Here is a 17,666-nt window from a genome sequence, read left to right as displayed (position 1 = left end):
TGTCCTCAGGTCACACACACACAACATTCTAATTTGTTAAAAGTACATTTGTCATCCAGGAGGTTGCACCAACTACACGTGGATCTGGAACTGAGCCGGCCGCTATCCAGTCTAAACTCTATAGCAGGTTGCCTCACTGAGAAATACACAAGCTGAAATTACACATGACCTCTATGCCCATACCGAACACAACCCTGCCTTGCCCTGCTTTCACTGCTACAGTGATAACAACTCCGACACATGGGGTACATTCCCCTACACTGGGCCTTCTAGGGTATCATATATTCTCATATACATAATGAAACCATTAATCCCAACATTTCCAGTAGCACGTCAGACTGGTGTCTGCTAGTTTACTTGTTAGATAAACCAACCCCTAAACCTCTTAGAACTTGTATGTATATTATAACGTACTGGGCAGCGCAACTTCAGAACCAGAGGGTTAAGCCTGCATACTTTGGTCCAAAGACATAAGTAATAAAAATACTGACAAATAATGATCCGTTTGCTGTGTGCATGCTAAATGCAGCATATTGGCAGGGTCTAAATGCTGTGGGTGTGCTGCCCCTGGGTCAGAGAGATTTTGAGCACTTGGTGTGCTCCAGCCCTGCCCAGCAGCTGCAACATCTCCGTCCCAGGTAATTCACACGCTAGAGCTAACAATTCCTATGTCTCCCATGATGGCACTGCTGGGTGTAGCCTTGATTCCCCTAAACAATGCAAGAAACTGTTGGCAATGACGACCCTGTTAGGTCGGAAGCGGGTGGCCTTGAGAGAGCAACAATGTACAGCGTGACAGCTAGCCTGTTAGGATACTGGGGCACTCTACAACGCCCAGACTGCGGGGTGATGGGGATGCTTATTCTACATAACGTGTAATTGTGTACACAACAAACTGAAATTCCAGTGTGCTGACACGTGCGGTTATGTAGTTGAACAACTGTATGTTACGGTTGTAAAAGTAAAAATTCAATATAAAAAATGTAGCATCAATGTAGCATCAATCAGAGTACCGAGGACTAACATTAGACAACTGGGCATGATAAGACTTTAGAACAAATGACACCGAGTCATCTGGGATTTAATTGCATATGAATGGAGGCCAGGGCTACGAATGAATTGCACAATAACAGTTCTGGCTCTCTCCCATCCCTTAGCTCTCCCCAGGTCCCACCTCGCACCCTACAATTCTGCAGGCCTCTCACAAGACTACGACAGTTTGTTCAGCAATTATTACGAGTAATCTTATCCATGTGCTCTACTTTCTAGTTGAGTTTATTAAAAATGATAAGCATTTAATTGGGGAAGCAATCCACCTCAAAAACATAAAATTAAGAGGGAACTGAATAAACATATTGTATTTTAAAAATGGAAAAATGTTTTGTCCTATGGCAAACCGCATGTAAATTAACAAATCGTGTTCACTGCCCCCAATGGCGCTCAATGCACAACGCACTTTTGCACATACCCCACTGCATTTTAAACAGCGTATTTTCCTTAGGCCGTATCCTAATTTGTACTAATGGAAGTAAACAGACATAGCAAACATAGATCAGGGATTCTGAAGAGCTCAAGGCACTGTAAGCCTCAAGTAGTAAAAGGTTAAATGCATAGCCCGCACTAAAGCTCAGCAAACAGATATAGTAATAATCAGAGGCTAACGACGCCAATAAATGTAAGGACCTAAGCACTTTAGCACTGATTGAGCAGTTAGTGGCCTATGCATGCAGCACTTTATCTGCGCACAAGTTGCACTTACATAAAGCACACATTCAAAATGGCTTCAAAGCATTGAAAACCGAGATCCGTGACTTTTTAAGGTTCAAGACAACAAACCTCACTAGCACTCAAGTTGTATGAAGATCAGATGAATGTAAAAATTACTTTGGTATCAGTCAAGGCACTGTGAAATCTTTGAATTTTTTCATTTTGTTGTGTCTCTCTACAAAAAGCTCCAGCTGGTATTTTTTGCATACCTAAGGCCAGTCTTTCACTGGAGCTACCGCTAGCGCCGGGTCGCCTCTTCTGAGGCAGCTGTGCGCTCTACAAGTGTCTTGCATTGTATTGTATTATATCTATTGCTTCCAGTAGTGTAATAATATACTAAGAGTATGGTTTGAGTCACGCCCTTGCTTGGGTGATTGGATAGCTTGTTTTAGAATAGAGGCCATCTGAGCCAGTTTGGCCCTGATACTGTTGGAAAAGATTACAGTTCTAAGAAATGATTCTTCGTTGTTTGTTTTATTGGCCATACTTGCCCTTGCAAGTCTGAAACATTCATTAACTGAAAGCAAGATAGAAAATAAACTGAAAACCTCATACCTCCAGGAAGTAATATCCTTAATATGTAATAACCAGAGCAAATACAAATTCAGTTATTCTTTCTTTACATGTAGAACATTTTACAAATACTGTTTGAAGCAAGCACAAATCTAATTGTACTTATTTATATGCAGAATGTCTTACACACATCCACACTACACATTACCACTGAGTGAGCTAAAATACAAACTGCACAGTTCAATGTAACACAGAAAATGGAAGTGAAAGGAAGGTGAGACATCATTCATTTTTCCGTGACCTAATATATTTCACTACATTATCAACTACATTACTACATAACTACATTATCAAAGTGCTACAGTAGATCATGCACATTAGTTATCCTATACTAATCCATGGATTCTGATAGATCCCCATTGCAATCCCTCCTATACTTTCTTCAAACAAAATCTCAAATTGCTATTGCTGAACAAATACTACATGAGCCCAGCACACCAACATGAGCATGGAAAAGGCCCCTTGACGCAGCGTCTAATCATTCATTAATTCCACAGAGGGATAATGTTGTAATTTTTATACCTTTTAATATACATATAATAATGTTGCATTGTTTTTTATCCCCTTGAATCCCTGCATTAATGTTATGATCCTGGCCTGTTCCACAGTACTGTAAACCTTGGGTCGAGCAAATGTTATTTAAAACTGTCAATAAAGAAAGAAAGAAATATTTACCTCTGAAGTCTCTAAGTCGACATCTCTCTGATTCTTTCTCCTGGATTCTGCCTCCCACTAACTGCGCGCCAGGCAGTCTGAAAAAGCGGAAGCTGTCATGATGAGTCATAGCTTTTGCTCATCTTGGCCTGGCAAGCGAGTTACAACTGCCTGCCATATCAGATGCTAGGATAGAGTTGGAGGCGAGCACGCCTCCTCTATCCTGCTATCTGATAGGATATCGGGATGAAGAGAGTGACAGGCATGCCCCACCGAAGCCTCATTAGCAGAAATGCAGCTGCACTGTCCGAGGCAAGAAGTGCTTCATGTCTGCTTTGTACAGTACTTTAAATGTGCCGCCCGTGTGAGGTGGGGCCTGGGACTTTTGGACTTTGCAAGGGGGCCCCTCATGAGGTGGGGGCCCTGGGCCAAAGCCCACTTTGCCCCCGCCTTAAAACGTCTCTGCGGCGTCTTAGACTGTATAACTGAGGCGCCTGACAGCGCTCTCTATAAAAGGCTGTGGGTTGGGCTCTGCGCCTCAGCCCCGGCAGCCTTGCAGGTGAGTGACAATATGCGCTCATGTGCGCCTATTTTGAAATTGTATGAAATGGTTGATGACTTTGAATTTGCATGGCTGAATAAAAAAAAAAACTTTAGATACAACTTATTGGACTATTTTCATTGAGGTTCTCTGCAAAGTAATATTAACACTTAGGCATAATTGGCATGATAGCATATTAAAACACGCATTTGCAATGCAATAGGTCGAGAGTTAGAGCTACTGGTGCTGTAAATGTAAAACTTTTTTATCTAATGTTTTTGGAGTGGATGTACGTCTTGTGGATTGGAATTATGTGGTATGTTGTGCAGTGGATTGATATGTGGATATAAAGTATGTGGTATTTAGTGTATAGGAATTATGTGGAGTGGGATTATGTGTTATGGAGAGTAATGATGTGGTATGGTAGTCTGTGTTGTGGAGCGGTAACCTCAGGTTTAGTGTTCCTTGTTTCCATAGAGGCTAAACTAAAAACTAAATGAGACGCAAAGAAAGAAGCATTTACAGAGGAGAACTTCCTGACCTAGTCAGAGGTATGAGCAGGGGCACAGGAATGAAGCGATTGTTCAGCTGCGCCAGTTTTCGCATAGTTATACATTTTCCGCGTTTGCCACATAATCCATCATCTGCTGCATAATCTGCAGATTTGAACAAAAAAACCTTGTTTCTAGCTCAAACGTTAACAAAAATACAGCGACACTTGTTGCAACGTGGTGGAAGGTCCTTTGCAAAGTTGGAATGATCATCTGGTAATTATTACTAAATTCGGGTGTTAATTTGGTACAAATGGGGTGCAACCATTTGCAATATAATTGGTCTCGCATTAGTTAAATGTTGAGCTATATTGCTTTGCAAATGTAAAAGAAATGCGATGTCCGTCTGCCTTTGTTTTTCTATTTCTTTATTTATTGACTTGTGTAGCAATGGCGGCACACCCAGTGCTTTAAATGGGCCGGTACTCACCGGTACTGAGTACCAGCACTTCTCATTTTTAGCGAGCTGAGTACCAGCACTTATCCACTGCCAAGCAGAGTACCGGTAGGCAAGAAATGTTTGCTCAATGCTGCTGTGCTGCTGAGCTCGAGGCAGTCAGAACGGAGCAGATCTGACATCCAAAGCGCCTCTCTAGCCCTTAACTGAGCCACAGCTGAACTATTTAGCAGTGGCTCATGTCCATTATGCACGGGATGTGGGATGTCCGGTTGTTGGAGATTTCACCATCCTGCTGTGTCTGAGAGTAGTCTCCATCCAGGCCCTGCTCTGTCAATCTCATTTGCACCGTGGCTGGCGCTGCGAAGTAACTAAGTAATAATCCGAAGGGAGCCTTGTGAGTATTTGTCTGCTAATGTCTTCGTGTTTGCCTGATATTGTGTATGTTTGTCAGAGAAATTAAATCATAGAGGAAGAGAATCGGGACACTTAAAGGGTATTGAAAAGAAATGTGTGTAAAGTTCGTTTGGGTGTGTATGTGTGCGCACTCTACAAGATCTAAGGATTTCACTTAAATCAAGCAAGTAGGATGAGTATGACATTAGATGACAGTAGGAGGCTGCAAATATTATAACAAGGGAACATTAACATTTCGTGTTTACCCTTCATTTCATGTAATGAGTTATCACGTTTTGTTTAGATTAATACATTTTGCACATGTTTTGGTATGTCCTGCAAGTGGTGTCAGAGACCAACTAGCGCCACATTTTTTTGGGAGGGGGGGGGGGGTATTGAAAAATTCGGGTGGGGGGGCGTCTTTTTCCAACAATAGGCAGAGTAGAAACCAGGGCTTCTAAGAAGGGGTGAGACAGATACCAAACCAGCCAGCCTAAAACAGCTAAAAAAACTGTCTGTGTGTAGTTGTCTCAGCTCAGGCTGACACACACGAGGGGGGACGTATATGTGCATATGTAGCTGTTAATCTGCACATATACTAAATTTGAGACTACTATCAAGGGCAGTTCAAGGGTAAAATGAATACTCAATAGAAGTGTCTTTGTATCAGCATGTCTCGCTCCGCTTCTAACCCCGCACACTAACCACACCCCTAACTCAATTTAATGAGTACCTGCACTTATATTTTCCCATTTAAAGCACTGGGCACACCACACATTAGCTTTAGATGTTTAAAGCTAAAGCACTGTGTGCTGCTATAGCCACAAACGTCATTGCAGTGTCGTGCAGAAGGGTGGGGCATGCCGCAGGAAGGATAGCAGGAATGACGAGAGGGAGGGGGTGCAAGCAGAGAAGGCAACAGATGGCGAAGCAAAAAAACAATTGGTGATGTCCGCTGGAAGGAAGCCAATTGCCCGAAGGTGGGACAGATGGACAGCATTGACCAACCAGAGTAAATTAATTTAGAAAGGCAGGCCACCAAACCATCTAGAAGCACTGATCATGTTGAATGTGCATATCCTGACTGAAGCATGTCTTGAAGAGACAGCACAAGCACTGCTCAGGCAATACCCAAAAAGTACCTGATGTCACCTGTACTCTGTACCTGGCACACAAGAAAACTGTGGGGTACCTACGGACTGCTTTCCTATAAGGCTAGGTGTACCCAGGGTCTGGTATCATACACATCAAAAACAGGATCTACGTGTGTGATGCTACTCGGATGTACACAGTAATCCGAGCTTTGGCAAGGATTACATATTTAGAATTGTCAATAAAGCATTACCTCACATGAATAGACGTCGCCAACAGTAAGGATGTCATGTAAACATGAGCAGGAGTCTAGGTTACATAGAAGGCAGGATTACAATGAACTGAAATGGAAAACAAGAACAAATAAAGAAGATTCCCTGAACTGGTTCAAATAACCTGTATGGCACTGTATGGAGCCAAAACCAAGACAGCACCTATTTGATTACAGACCTGCTGCACAAAGTCCCCGAAAACCTACACTGACACTCTACAACCATTAACAAATAATGAAAAAGTGCAGATTGTGAGACAGAAATGAGTACACTAGGTGTTCCCCAATACAGATAATGAAAAGTATACGCACAAGGGGCAGTTCTTGCCTCAGGGCCAACTTACAAAATTCGCCCTCACTGGCTCACGCTATAACATTTGATAATGAGCTTCTTTCATCAATTTAATAATCAGTGCGAGTCAGTCGCAGCCGGCTGCGGCTCTGAACTGAAGTTGGTGGGCGGGGCTTAAATTTGATTGACACTGCTGCTGGCCTCAACTAGGGCAGGCTGCCGGGCACCTATGCCAAAAAAATGCGCATGTTGATTTGGCTGACACCATTTCGCAGGCCAGCCAGACATGCGTATTTCAGGCGTTTGTCTACTGCCCTTTAGTGAGTGGGGGGTTGCTCAAAACCGCAGACCCCCAGTAACTTAAAGAGCAGTGAGTTTGTCCACTCAAACCAATCCTGGTGCTGCACTGTGCAAGGGAGCAGCGTCTGGATTGGTTGAGTGATGCTCAGTCCTGGTGATGCTGTTTGCTAGCCAGTATGTAACCCTCGGGTGTAGGGCAAGCGCAGTTTATGCACATGGCACCGCAGGGTGGGAGGGTCTGCCCATGGAGGGAGAATGGCCAATCACTGTAATGGTTTTTGAAGCCAAGCAGTGATTGGACATTCTGGGCTGAAGGCAAGTTTGTCTCTCCCCGCTTCTGTGCGAGCAAGATGAAGTCAGGGCACACCCCTGACTTCACCTTGTCATGCCGCTGCTGCAAGGCAGAAAGATTCGGAATTGAGGCGCAGTGGTTGGACACTATCAGCCTGATTCATCAAGGGGCCGTTTTGCGAGCCCCTAATAGCGAATCATAGCGATTCGCTATTGAGGACTCGCAAAACGGTATTCATGTAGGAATTGCTAAATAAATAGCGATTCCTACATGTTCTCTATTTGCGAGTAGCAATTTGCTACTCGCAAAAAAAGGAATACCTTTTGCCCATAGGAATGAATGGGGAGTATCCCTTATTTGCGAGTAGCAATTTGCTACTCGCAAAAAAAGGAATACCTCCCCATTCATTCCTATGGGCCAAAAGGCCCATAGGAATGAATGGGGAGTATCCCTTATTTGCGAGTAGCAATTTGCTACTCGCAAATCAGATAGCGATTTTAAGGGTGCCAGGGGTGTCCAAAGGACACCCTGTAGCACCCCTAAAATGCACATTTGAACAGGTGTTGCGCACACACATGTCCAAAGGACATGTGTGTGTGTAACATGCAAAAGAAAAAAATGCACTAAAGTGCTTTTTACACTATTTACGCAATTTACCACCAAGTCAGACCTGGTGGTAAATTGAGACCAAATATTGCGATTTCGCTATTTCTATTTGGTTGATGAATTGCATTTAAGGAATCTCTATTAGAGATTCCTCAAATCCAATTCCTCGCAAATATGCGATTTCGGTAATAGAGATTTTTGCATTTGGGATGATGAATCCCAAATGCAAAAATCGCACTTGCAAAGGGCCAGATTCTCAGAATCTGGCCCTTTGCGAGCGCAAATCAGCTTGATGAATCAGGCTGTATGTTTATCATGACTGAGTAGGACAGTTAACCAGAGCCACCCACTTCTGAGCAAAAAAAATAGGTTAGAGGTGGCACTTGCACAATAATAATGATTTGTGATTTTTAGGAACTGGACAGTGCCAGTGAGGGCCTGGGAACTGATAAAGGAAGGCCGTTAAAGTTTAGTAAGGGCCCGGGGGAGAAGTGGGATTCGTGGGGCGTAAAGCAGTTTACCGTTTTTTTGAACTAGACTAGTCTGCACAATTATTTTTGGGCTTTGATTAGCTCAGTACCTCCAGTTTTGTTTGCAAGGCAGTACTTGAGCGAAATTGAAGCAGGGGAAGGGGTGTTTTTTGGACTAGTTTTTCTGGCAAGGTCAACGTGGTATTGCATGTTTTGGGAACCGAAATTGTAGGTGTTGCCTCTGGCTGGGAGTGAGTTCTGTAGTGAGCCAGCCGGCCACTACCACACAATGTATCACCTTCACCCTCCCGGCCGGGCATCGACGGAAGGTAATAAATAAAGGGGCAACTTCGCTTGTGGCAGTTAGCCCACACCAGTTAACCAAGTCTTGTGTGTTCCTTGGTTCTCCCTGTAGGCCCCCTTGACCCCTATTGGTGGCCGTGTCCCTCACAGGCAGTACCCCTCAACACATTGGCGACGAGGAGGTGTCCAGACCTGTGGCGTGCTTGGCACCCGGCATGGTGCAGGGCTCGGCAGGAGCAGTCATCGTGTCCCTGGCCCAGTGCTGTTGGATGCGTGCGGTAACCTGTGAAGACAAGCGGCGCTCGATCCGCGATTGGCGGAGACAGGTGAGAGGACTGTGGCGCTCAAGTGTGAGTGGGTGGCGTGTGGGTGCTGGCATGCACCAGTGGAGGGAGAGGAGTCAGCCACGTAGGGTGACCAACTGGCATGGGTGCAAATTCAGGACAGTGAGTCTAAAAATTCAGGACAAAGGGTCAAAATTCAGGACAAAAATTCAGGACAGGAGGTCAGAATTCAGGACAAAAATTTGGGACAAAAGGTACATTTTACCGACAGGTCGCGCAAAATTGCATAAGTAAACAGTGAACCAACACAAGTACAAGTCAAAATAAGGTTATATTAGATTGAGAGAACCTTGCACTGCATCTGTTGTGTGCCGGAGTGAAACTGTGTTTGCATATTGGATGAACCTGGGTAACATTATCCAAAATGAAAGCTCCACCCCCCAGAGCTTGGCTTGGCCCCTGGTGAGGTGACAGGAGCCCATAAACAAAAACACTTTGCCATGCCCTGTAGCTCCGCAGGAGCAGTTGCCGCTGGTTACATTTGAAAGTGGTGGCCGTAAAAATTTGTGATGAGTGCCCGGTGGTTAGAGCAGCGAGGGAGCCTGAACATCATTAGGAGAGGTGGTGGTGGTGGGGTGGGGGGGTTCTTCCCTGAGAAAAGTTTGCAAAGAGAATGGGCAAATGGTGCCTTTCCAAGAATATTTGAGAAAGCAAGAAGGTTAATAAAGCAATTGCGAAAGTGTAGGTATTACAGCAATAAGGAGATTTGACTTAGGGAACCACTTATTTAGTATAACCACATAGCTGTTAGCTTGTCTGACATGGCTGCCCATCTCTCTCTGCCCTGGCTACTCTCGAGCCCCAGCCTCTGTCTTCCCTCCTGCCAGGCCCTACTGTTTTTGTGCTCTCCCTTATCTCCACCTCTTTCCTAGACAGTCAACCCCTTGTGCTGCCTGTATTCCCTCCGTTCCAGTACAGTGTTTGTGTGCTAGAAGTCTCCTGTGCTATCGTTTGACACCTTTACATTGCCCCTATGCTCCATTTCCACCTGATGCTCTTTCTGGGCCATCAGCCTCCTGTGCCTACACACAGGCATGCATCCACCTATCCCTGCCATGGGCCCACCATTCACCGTCTCTCCAGGTCATATCCACCACCAACATCCATTCATTCACCTGTCCAACCACAGCAAGTCTGCATGTATCAGTCCAACAATACAACTGCTTCAATCTCCCCACAACACTGTAGACACCCACAGCTTTGAACTGCCTACTCACCCTTCTTTACACAGCCATCAATCCACACATTCATCCAGCTGTCATATAAATATGACTGTATGGGTACTTATTTGTATTGTTTGACCGAATGCATATCTAAATACATGTATCTGTGTGTTTCTGAATGTATATGTGCATTTTGGTATTGTCTAGTGCATATGGGGAGCTTAGATGTGTTTTTTCTGTTCATGCAGTATCCAACCATGTTAATGAAGAACATTCAACACATAAACCTAAACAAGCCATACCTATTGGCTTTGCCAGTGTTTATTGGTAGTGTGCCATAAGCAGTAACCCCCCCCCCCCTCTTGTGATGTGTGGCGTTTGTAACAAAGCAACCATTAACAATGCTGTTAAAAATAAGAAAGAATTAAAGGAATACATTCATTTTAATAAAATGGGGAAGGAATGGTAAGTGACAAAAATCACAGGGATAATGCTAAAATATACCTACCTACACAACAAGAAAACATGTTGCAGGTTACCAGTATGTTTTCCAGTAGATTCATGAGAAGAGTTGGATATTGCTCCCTGCTGTTGGTATGGGAATTATTCCAAGTAGCACACACACTGGTTTAAGATGTCTCTTGTTCTGGCAGAGTGCCAACCTTACATCTGAGGAAATCTCCCTGAAGTCATTGTAAGCAAAATCCAACGTGGCCCAAGTCATCATTATCAAGACAGAGCTCTTCACAAGGTTGCCCTCTCTAAAGTACAAAGGAATGCCAGTGCCTTCTAGAACTGATCCCAAGAGGGCATACCACAGACAAAAAGCATGTGCAATGCAATAGGTTTCACATTTACGCGAATGTGAACTATTCACATTGTAAATAACAATGCCTTTTCTTTTTGTTTTCAGTTTAAAACATAAATGTAAAGCATTGTCATTTACAATGCCAATAGCTTAAATTCGTGTAAATGCGAGTCCTATTGCATTGCAAATGCTTGTTAGTCGTACCTCTGCTCTTCCAGTCGTCCACTGAGTAGTAGTTCCACTACACCCTAACAATGCTGAGCGAGTAGGAGGCACAGCATAAACTGGAGTATATAAAGCTTCACTGGCCCCTGAATAACTGAAGCCATTGATGGAACCCCTTAGCCTTAAAGATGAAAGTGGCATTGCAGTGGCAGCTGGTAACACTCACTGAGCAATGCTGCTGCACACACGATCGATCTGTGAGAAGAGCAGTGAGTGAAAGAGGAGGCCCAGCAAATGCTGTCACTGGCCCATTATCACTCTGTATGTTATAATTAGGCCAACATACAGAATAATAATGGGCCTGATAGCAATCTGTGCCAGGTCGGGGAGGGGCTGCTACAGGCCACTGATCACAGCAGGAGCGCAAGCTGGTCCCTGCTGTGACATTTACAGGACTCTCAGACTGCTTGCAGGGGGCAGCTGAAATTACGGACAAAAGGCGTCCGTGAAAGAATCCTTCACGGACAACGGACAAGAGGCCCAAATTACGGGCAGGCCGTGAAATTTATGGACGGTTGGTCACCCTACTGCCACGCCGGCCTGCCTTGAAGTACCGCATGACCACGCCAGGGCGGCTCGAGATCGCACATGCGTGCAGGGAGGTCCACACTGGGTAGAAGCACACCTGGAATGAGCGAGGGGGAGAACCCTGCGTGTGAGGACCCAGTAACTCAGAGAGGACAGCGTGTGGCCACACATCAACAAGCACTAGCATAGACAAGTCTCCATAGTACACATACCACTCAGGATCCAAAAAATAAATAATAGTGCCACAAAGTAGGACAATATAAGCGACAGTGCCACAAATAAGGTGTCCCCGCTGAGGGGAGGGCGAATGATACCTGGCAAGACTGAAGGACAGGAAGAGCATGGAGGCCAAGGAGTCTGGTGAGGAAGAGAGCACGTGGGTGTGAGGAGGACAATGTCTATGCCAGCAGGAAATAATGCATTAAACAAAAAAGATGGGCAGATAGATACATTGCATATTTTTTGCACTGCACCTAGCCACAAATCCTAAGCGGGCGACAACATCATTTCAGTCATCTCCAGTTGTTTATTGATACCTGTACACGAACTCGCAAGCCACCTCAGCCTGGCATAGAACGTGTCTCTAGATTCCGCATCTTGCTGTCTCGCCTGTGGCTTCTTGAAATGTTCGAGATCTGGGTCATTATATTAGGACTGGTGCCTCATAAATGAAATTAATTGAGGCATCCCCAACCCCTTCCCGATTGTGTATATAGTGTCTACACGAATGTTTTTCATTTATTACTGTGTGTAATGTGTTTATGTATTAATGGTGTTTAAAGTCTTGACAATTGTGTTTTGTTCTTGGTCATATGTAAATGTTTCAAAAATATGTAAATAAGTAAAAATGACTGAAATGATGTTGTCGCCTGCTTAGGATTTGTGGCTAGGTGCAGTGCAAAAAATATGAAATGTATCTATCTGGCCATCTTTTTTGTTTAATGAATGAATGAGATCTAGGGCAGGTAGTAACCCAAGCCTTTCGTGTTTGTATTGATAGTGGAGCGAGCAACAGCTTGCAAGGCTATTATTCTAAAGTGAAATTGAACTCACGTTCATCAAGTGAGCCCAGGGTGTTTTTCACCCTTGGGTATTTAATATATCCGAGAAAGACACGTTATCATTTAGTGAGGACCACATCCAAAAACTTATCTCAGACCCTACTCTTTTTTCATCAATTACCTTGAGCAGTACAGCGAAACAACAGAATATTTCAGATAATTTGATCCGCTTACAAAAGAAATATGTGAGAACTGAATTGCATGGTCATTTCTTACTTGCAAATTTAAAGGCGGGGACTATTCCTTGGGGACTCCAGATAAAAAACGTTCCGGTGATTTTTACCGACGATCCGGTATACAGGAAGGGGTTCAGCTGTATTAGTACCAAATGTAGTAGAGACCTGATGGTCCACACCATTGAGACAGTGCAGAGAATTTGTAGAAAAGAGGAAGAAGAGATCGAGGAACAGTTGAAAGCCATCAAGGATAATCATACTGAGGCTGAAGCCAAATTACTCCTTGAGAAAATTGAGAAAGAACTGGCTACTTTCAAAGACCATACAATCAATTTTAAAACAAAAAAATTCGAGAAAGATAAGAAGAGCTTCAATCTAGAGACTGTGTATCCTTACTTGAAAGATGAGTTTTATACACGACCAGACTCCAAGAGGTTCTTGAATACGAACCAAGGAAGATCAAAGAAAAAAATTCTTGACGTTCTCCAAAACATCCTCTTCAGAGTCCACGGGTGACTCCGATTCAGGAGAAGGTCCCTCAAATAGAAATCAGCAAAAGAGGCCTTTTTTAGGCCAGGGCCAACAACAACAACCACGGAGCTGGTTCAAACCACAATGGAAGATGACAACCCGAAAACATCACTACAAATCGTAAATAAATCCCCCATTATCAATCTATCAAATCGGGTACTCACAAAAGCAGAGATGGAGGTACTAGAACTTGAATTGTCCTTTGTTCCAGGGACCACAATGGATTTTACTAAAATCAAAATGGAAGTTATTGAATTGTTTAGGAAAATCCGGCTCAGGTGTTTTTTCAAAGATACACCAGATCATATCCAGACTGAGGCTTCTGGGTTAAGAAACACTTCCTTTTTTTGTCCATCCAACCACAACATGTCAAAGGACATTATGACTTTCGAACATACAGTATTGTCATCATTGAATGTTTTGGAAAAGAAACGAGCTTTTGTTCCATCTAATGTATCCAAATGCCACAAAGAAGCAATAAAGGAACTAAACAACCAGCAGGAGGCCGTGATCAGACCAGCAGACAAGGGAGGAGCCGTAGTTCTATGGTCCAAAGACTTATATATAGCAGAGGGGAGAAGCCATGTGTACAACCAAGAATTGTACTGACGGATCACTCAAGACCCTACCACCCAAATTATGCAGGGGATAATTTCTATTGTTAATGAAGCCAAGGAAAATGGGATACTAGGCCCAAAAGAAGCTGAATATCTGGTGAAAAAACATCCTTGGACACCCCATTTGTACTTCCTACCAAAAGTACATAAGGACGCATCAACACCACCAGGGCGACTGATCTGCTCTGGATGTGATTCCATCCTGGAACTGGTGTCCAAATTTGTTGACGTGTTCCTAAAGCCATTCCTACCTGAGGTTCCATCATATTTACGCGACACAATGGAGTTCATCAACAAGGTGGAGGGTTTTCAATTTGACCCCACGACACAGATTCTAGTGACCATGGATATTGCGTCATTATATACGCAAATCCCCCTACAAGAGGGTTTAGAGGCCATAGAAGTCTACCTGGAGAAGAGACCACGCCCGCATAGGGTACCAACAGAATTGATCTTGAGGCTGGCAGCGCTGGCACTAAAAAGAAATTCCTTCAAGTTTGAAGATGAGCTGTTCTTTCAGGTGAAGGGGACAGCAATGGGATGTCCCTTTGCGCCGGAGATGGTGGTGCTGTTTATGGCCCAGTACGAACAAAAATACATTTATAACAACAATCCACACAGTGCCCACATCAAACAATGGCTAAGGTATATAGACGACGTGTGGTGCATTTGGGAAGGATCTACTATGGCCTTAGAAGAATTCCATGAATGGTTGAACAACCGGAGTCCTGATATCAAGTTCAGCCTGACACACAATTGCCAATCCCTTCCATTTCTAGATGTTGAAATGAAATACACGCCCGAAGGGTTGATGTCCTCCCTGTACCTAAAAAAGACGGACAAAAATAATGCGCTGCATTATAAAAGTTATCATCCACGAAACCTTAAGAATAATCTCCCCTATGGACAGTTCTTAAGGGTGAGACGAAATTTCTCCCAGTTGCAATACTACGAAACACATGGAGAAGCCCTATGCCAAAAATTACAAGATAGAGGATATCCTCGCAAGTTGGTGAAGCACTCGATGAAAAGAGCTCGCTGGACTCCTAGAGAACACCTACTTGAGAAAAACAAAAAACACCTACAGATCGGATAGTGTGTGTCTCTACATTTGGACCCCACACGCATCCTGTTAAAAAAATCCTTCGCAATCACTGGCACTTGGTTGAAGATGCAATACCGAGCATTGGATCACCATTGTTCGCTCTAAATAACAAAAACAAAGTATATGGCAACAGATCACTTCCACTCGGCCTCCACCAAAAAAAGACACCCAAAGTACATTGTTTGGTCTTAGCCCATTAAAAGGGCACCACAAATGCGGAACTTGTTCCGTATGCAATTTGACAATTGAAGGCTCATTATTCACTGACGGTAAAATATTTTGGCGCCATGAGCAATTCACCAATTGCAAATCCAAGTATACAATTTACGCAATTGTATGTCCATGCCAAAAAATATATATTGGAAAAACAACACAAGAAGTACGTCAGTGTATCGTCCAGCATCGCTCAAGGATAAAGAATAAAATTTTAACGGTGCCACTGGTTTCTCACTTCCTACAATTGAACCATAGTTTAAACGATCTGAAGTGGACAATCTTGGTAGTGATAAGGGTGTCTGCAGATGTGGGAGGAGACCCCGATTTACAATGAGCGCAAAAAGAAGCTTTCCTGATCATGAAATTTGATACAGCTACTGCAGGATTGAATGAACTTTCTGAAGTAAGCAATTTGCGATAGTATACATACAAGAGGCTGTACCAATGGGAATCAAAGTGTATCTGAGGTGCCTCGAATACCATTAGAGATCGCACTCCGAATTGAATATAAATTACAACCAGTCATCAGAATCCGCCCTATCAGCACGATGCATACAGTAGATGCAGAGCATCGGAAGCTTCAGTACTCCCTATGGCCCCATGAACCGATCAGCGGACATGAACAACTAAGGAGATTTCATGTAATTCTCACATGACAATATGCGGTGGTACTTGCTAAAGCAGACTGCAAATACCAAGCGTCACCGCGAGGGTACCGGGACTATCGTTCACAATGTGCCTTTAAACATACCGTGTCTTTAAATACACGTAGCCGTGCACACATTCCATTCACGTGAATCATGCCAGCGTCGCATCTCCAATGGAATGAGAAACTGAAGCCGGAGAGGAGAAGAAGCGACGAAACTGAAGCCGGAGAGGAGAAGAATCGACAAAAGTAAGTTTAAAAACCCAGAACAATATTTATATAAAATACCTCACAGCAGCGATAAAAGGCCCGTGCAACATTAAATCCACACGATTTGTCATTTTTAGAACTGAACGGAAGACGGAAATAAATGTGTAAAGAAACAAGGACCCCCTGATTTGGATCAAATTCCTGGGTCAGGGTAAACAATGTGTGTAAGTTAACGCACCCAGGCAAAACACATTACCTTCTAGCACATATAAGCTGGCAAATCAACCAAAATTAATAAAGATAAACAACTGTTTTAGCACGTAAAGTACATTTTAATTTCATGAAAAAATTATTATTTGATAAAATCAGTGAATCATTGATGAGAATTAATAAAACATTTTGGCATTATAGCATATGCAATCATTAGTAAGAAACAAGTCATGATATAAAATAAGGGATGGTTTCCTGTCTACGTGTTTCGACACCTGTCTTCTTCAGGACTGTACCATCATGATGCTGTAAAAAGATATTTAAAACATTCTTTACAATCTTGTCTTTTTGTGTAAAACAGTTGACATTTCACAGATACTTTTTTGCCAAAATTCTAGTGCTAGTTCACGGTTACATAGGTATGATAATACCGCCTAATCTTTGATTGAAAATTCAAGATAATTATAACACGACATATTTACATATATATACATACATAGAGAAAAATGACAAACCAATTGAGTATATTTTCTTCAATTTGAAACAGTTCAAACCAGGCAGGATATTACCCTTTATCTTTTATGATGTTATTATGAGTACAGACATAATAGATGTTTTACATACATCCTGCGTATTGTTTTATATTAGATGAAAGAGAAAGTCAGTGAGAAGAGAATGATATATATTAGAAAGGAAGTTTATTGATTCCTATCTATAGGGCACTATACTAGCTATCTCAGTGGGAAAAAGGGTAAGCCTAATCACATAACATAGTGGTATATCTCTATTTTATATTGTTTCTTGTTATTTCCACGAGTACACCTCTAATTTATTACCACTATAGTTAAATAGTTCTGATCCTTTCGGTTCGTTCTTACCTGTTTAAAACAAAAAGATCTTTAGAGTGAGTTTCTACTTCTTTTTGGTTCTCCTATCTGTTGAACCATGTATGTTCGCTGCTGAACTGCGTATAGGTAGATAAAAATCTGCAAATAGTTGGAATAATTATGCTTGCTCTCTTTTTATGTCAGATTACTTTAGACGTTTAACAGTGGTTCTATTTATTACCTATTAAACTCGATTTTTGAATTCTTCTTGCCACCACGTTCTTGGTACGATCTTTCTGTGAGGTTGCCAATTTCTTGACACACAAAATTATGTAAAGTAAATTCGTTACATTATTTTTTATTCTTTATTTAATTGAGATAATCCATCTATTATGTTTACTGCCATGCTCACCTGTTGATATATAACCGGGAGAATATCGAAACTGCGTTTTGGTACCTGCGTCTGTCAATGTTTGTTACCGAAAACCTAAAAC

At 42.9% G+C, this 17,666-nt stretch overlaps 1 protein-coding gene across 1 annotated transcript in view; it reads left to right on the top strand.

Moving 5' to 3' along the window:
• Nucleotides 1-17,666, top strand: part of LOC144769642 (uncharacterized) — a 1,000,462-nt gene that overhangs the window by 457,675 nt on the left and 525,121 nt on the right. The window contains exon 32 of the mRNA XM_078653818.1: nucleotides 12,865-13,322. Within this exon, the coding sequence (XP_078509944.1) occupies nucleotides 12,865-13,322 (458 nt within the window). The remainder of the gene's footprint in view (nucleotides 1-12,864; nucleotides 13,323-17,666) is intronic.

Source organism: Lissotriton helveticus, chromosome 7 (genome assembly GCF_964261635.1).
Source record: "Lissotriton helveticus chromosome 7, aLisHel1.1, whole genome shotgun sequence".
Lineage (NCBI taxonomy): Eukaryota > Metazoa > Chordata > Amphibia > Caudata > Salamandridae > Lissotriton > Lissotriton helveticus.
Note: the sequence above shows the minus strand (reverse complement) of the source record. Positions and strands in the feature narration are given on the sequence as shown.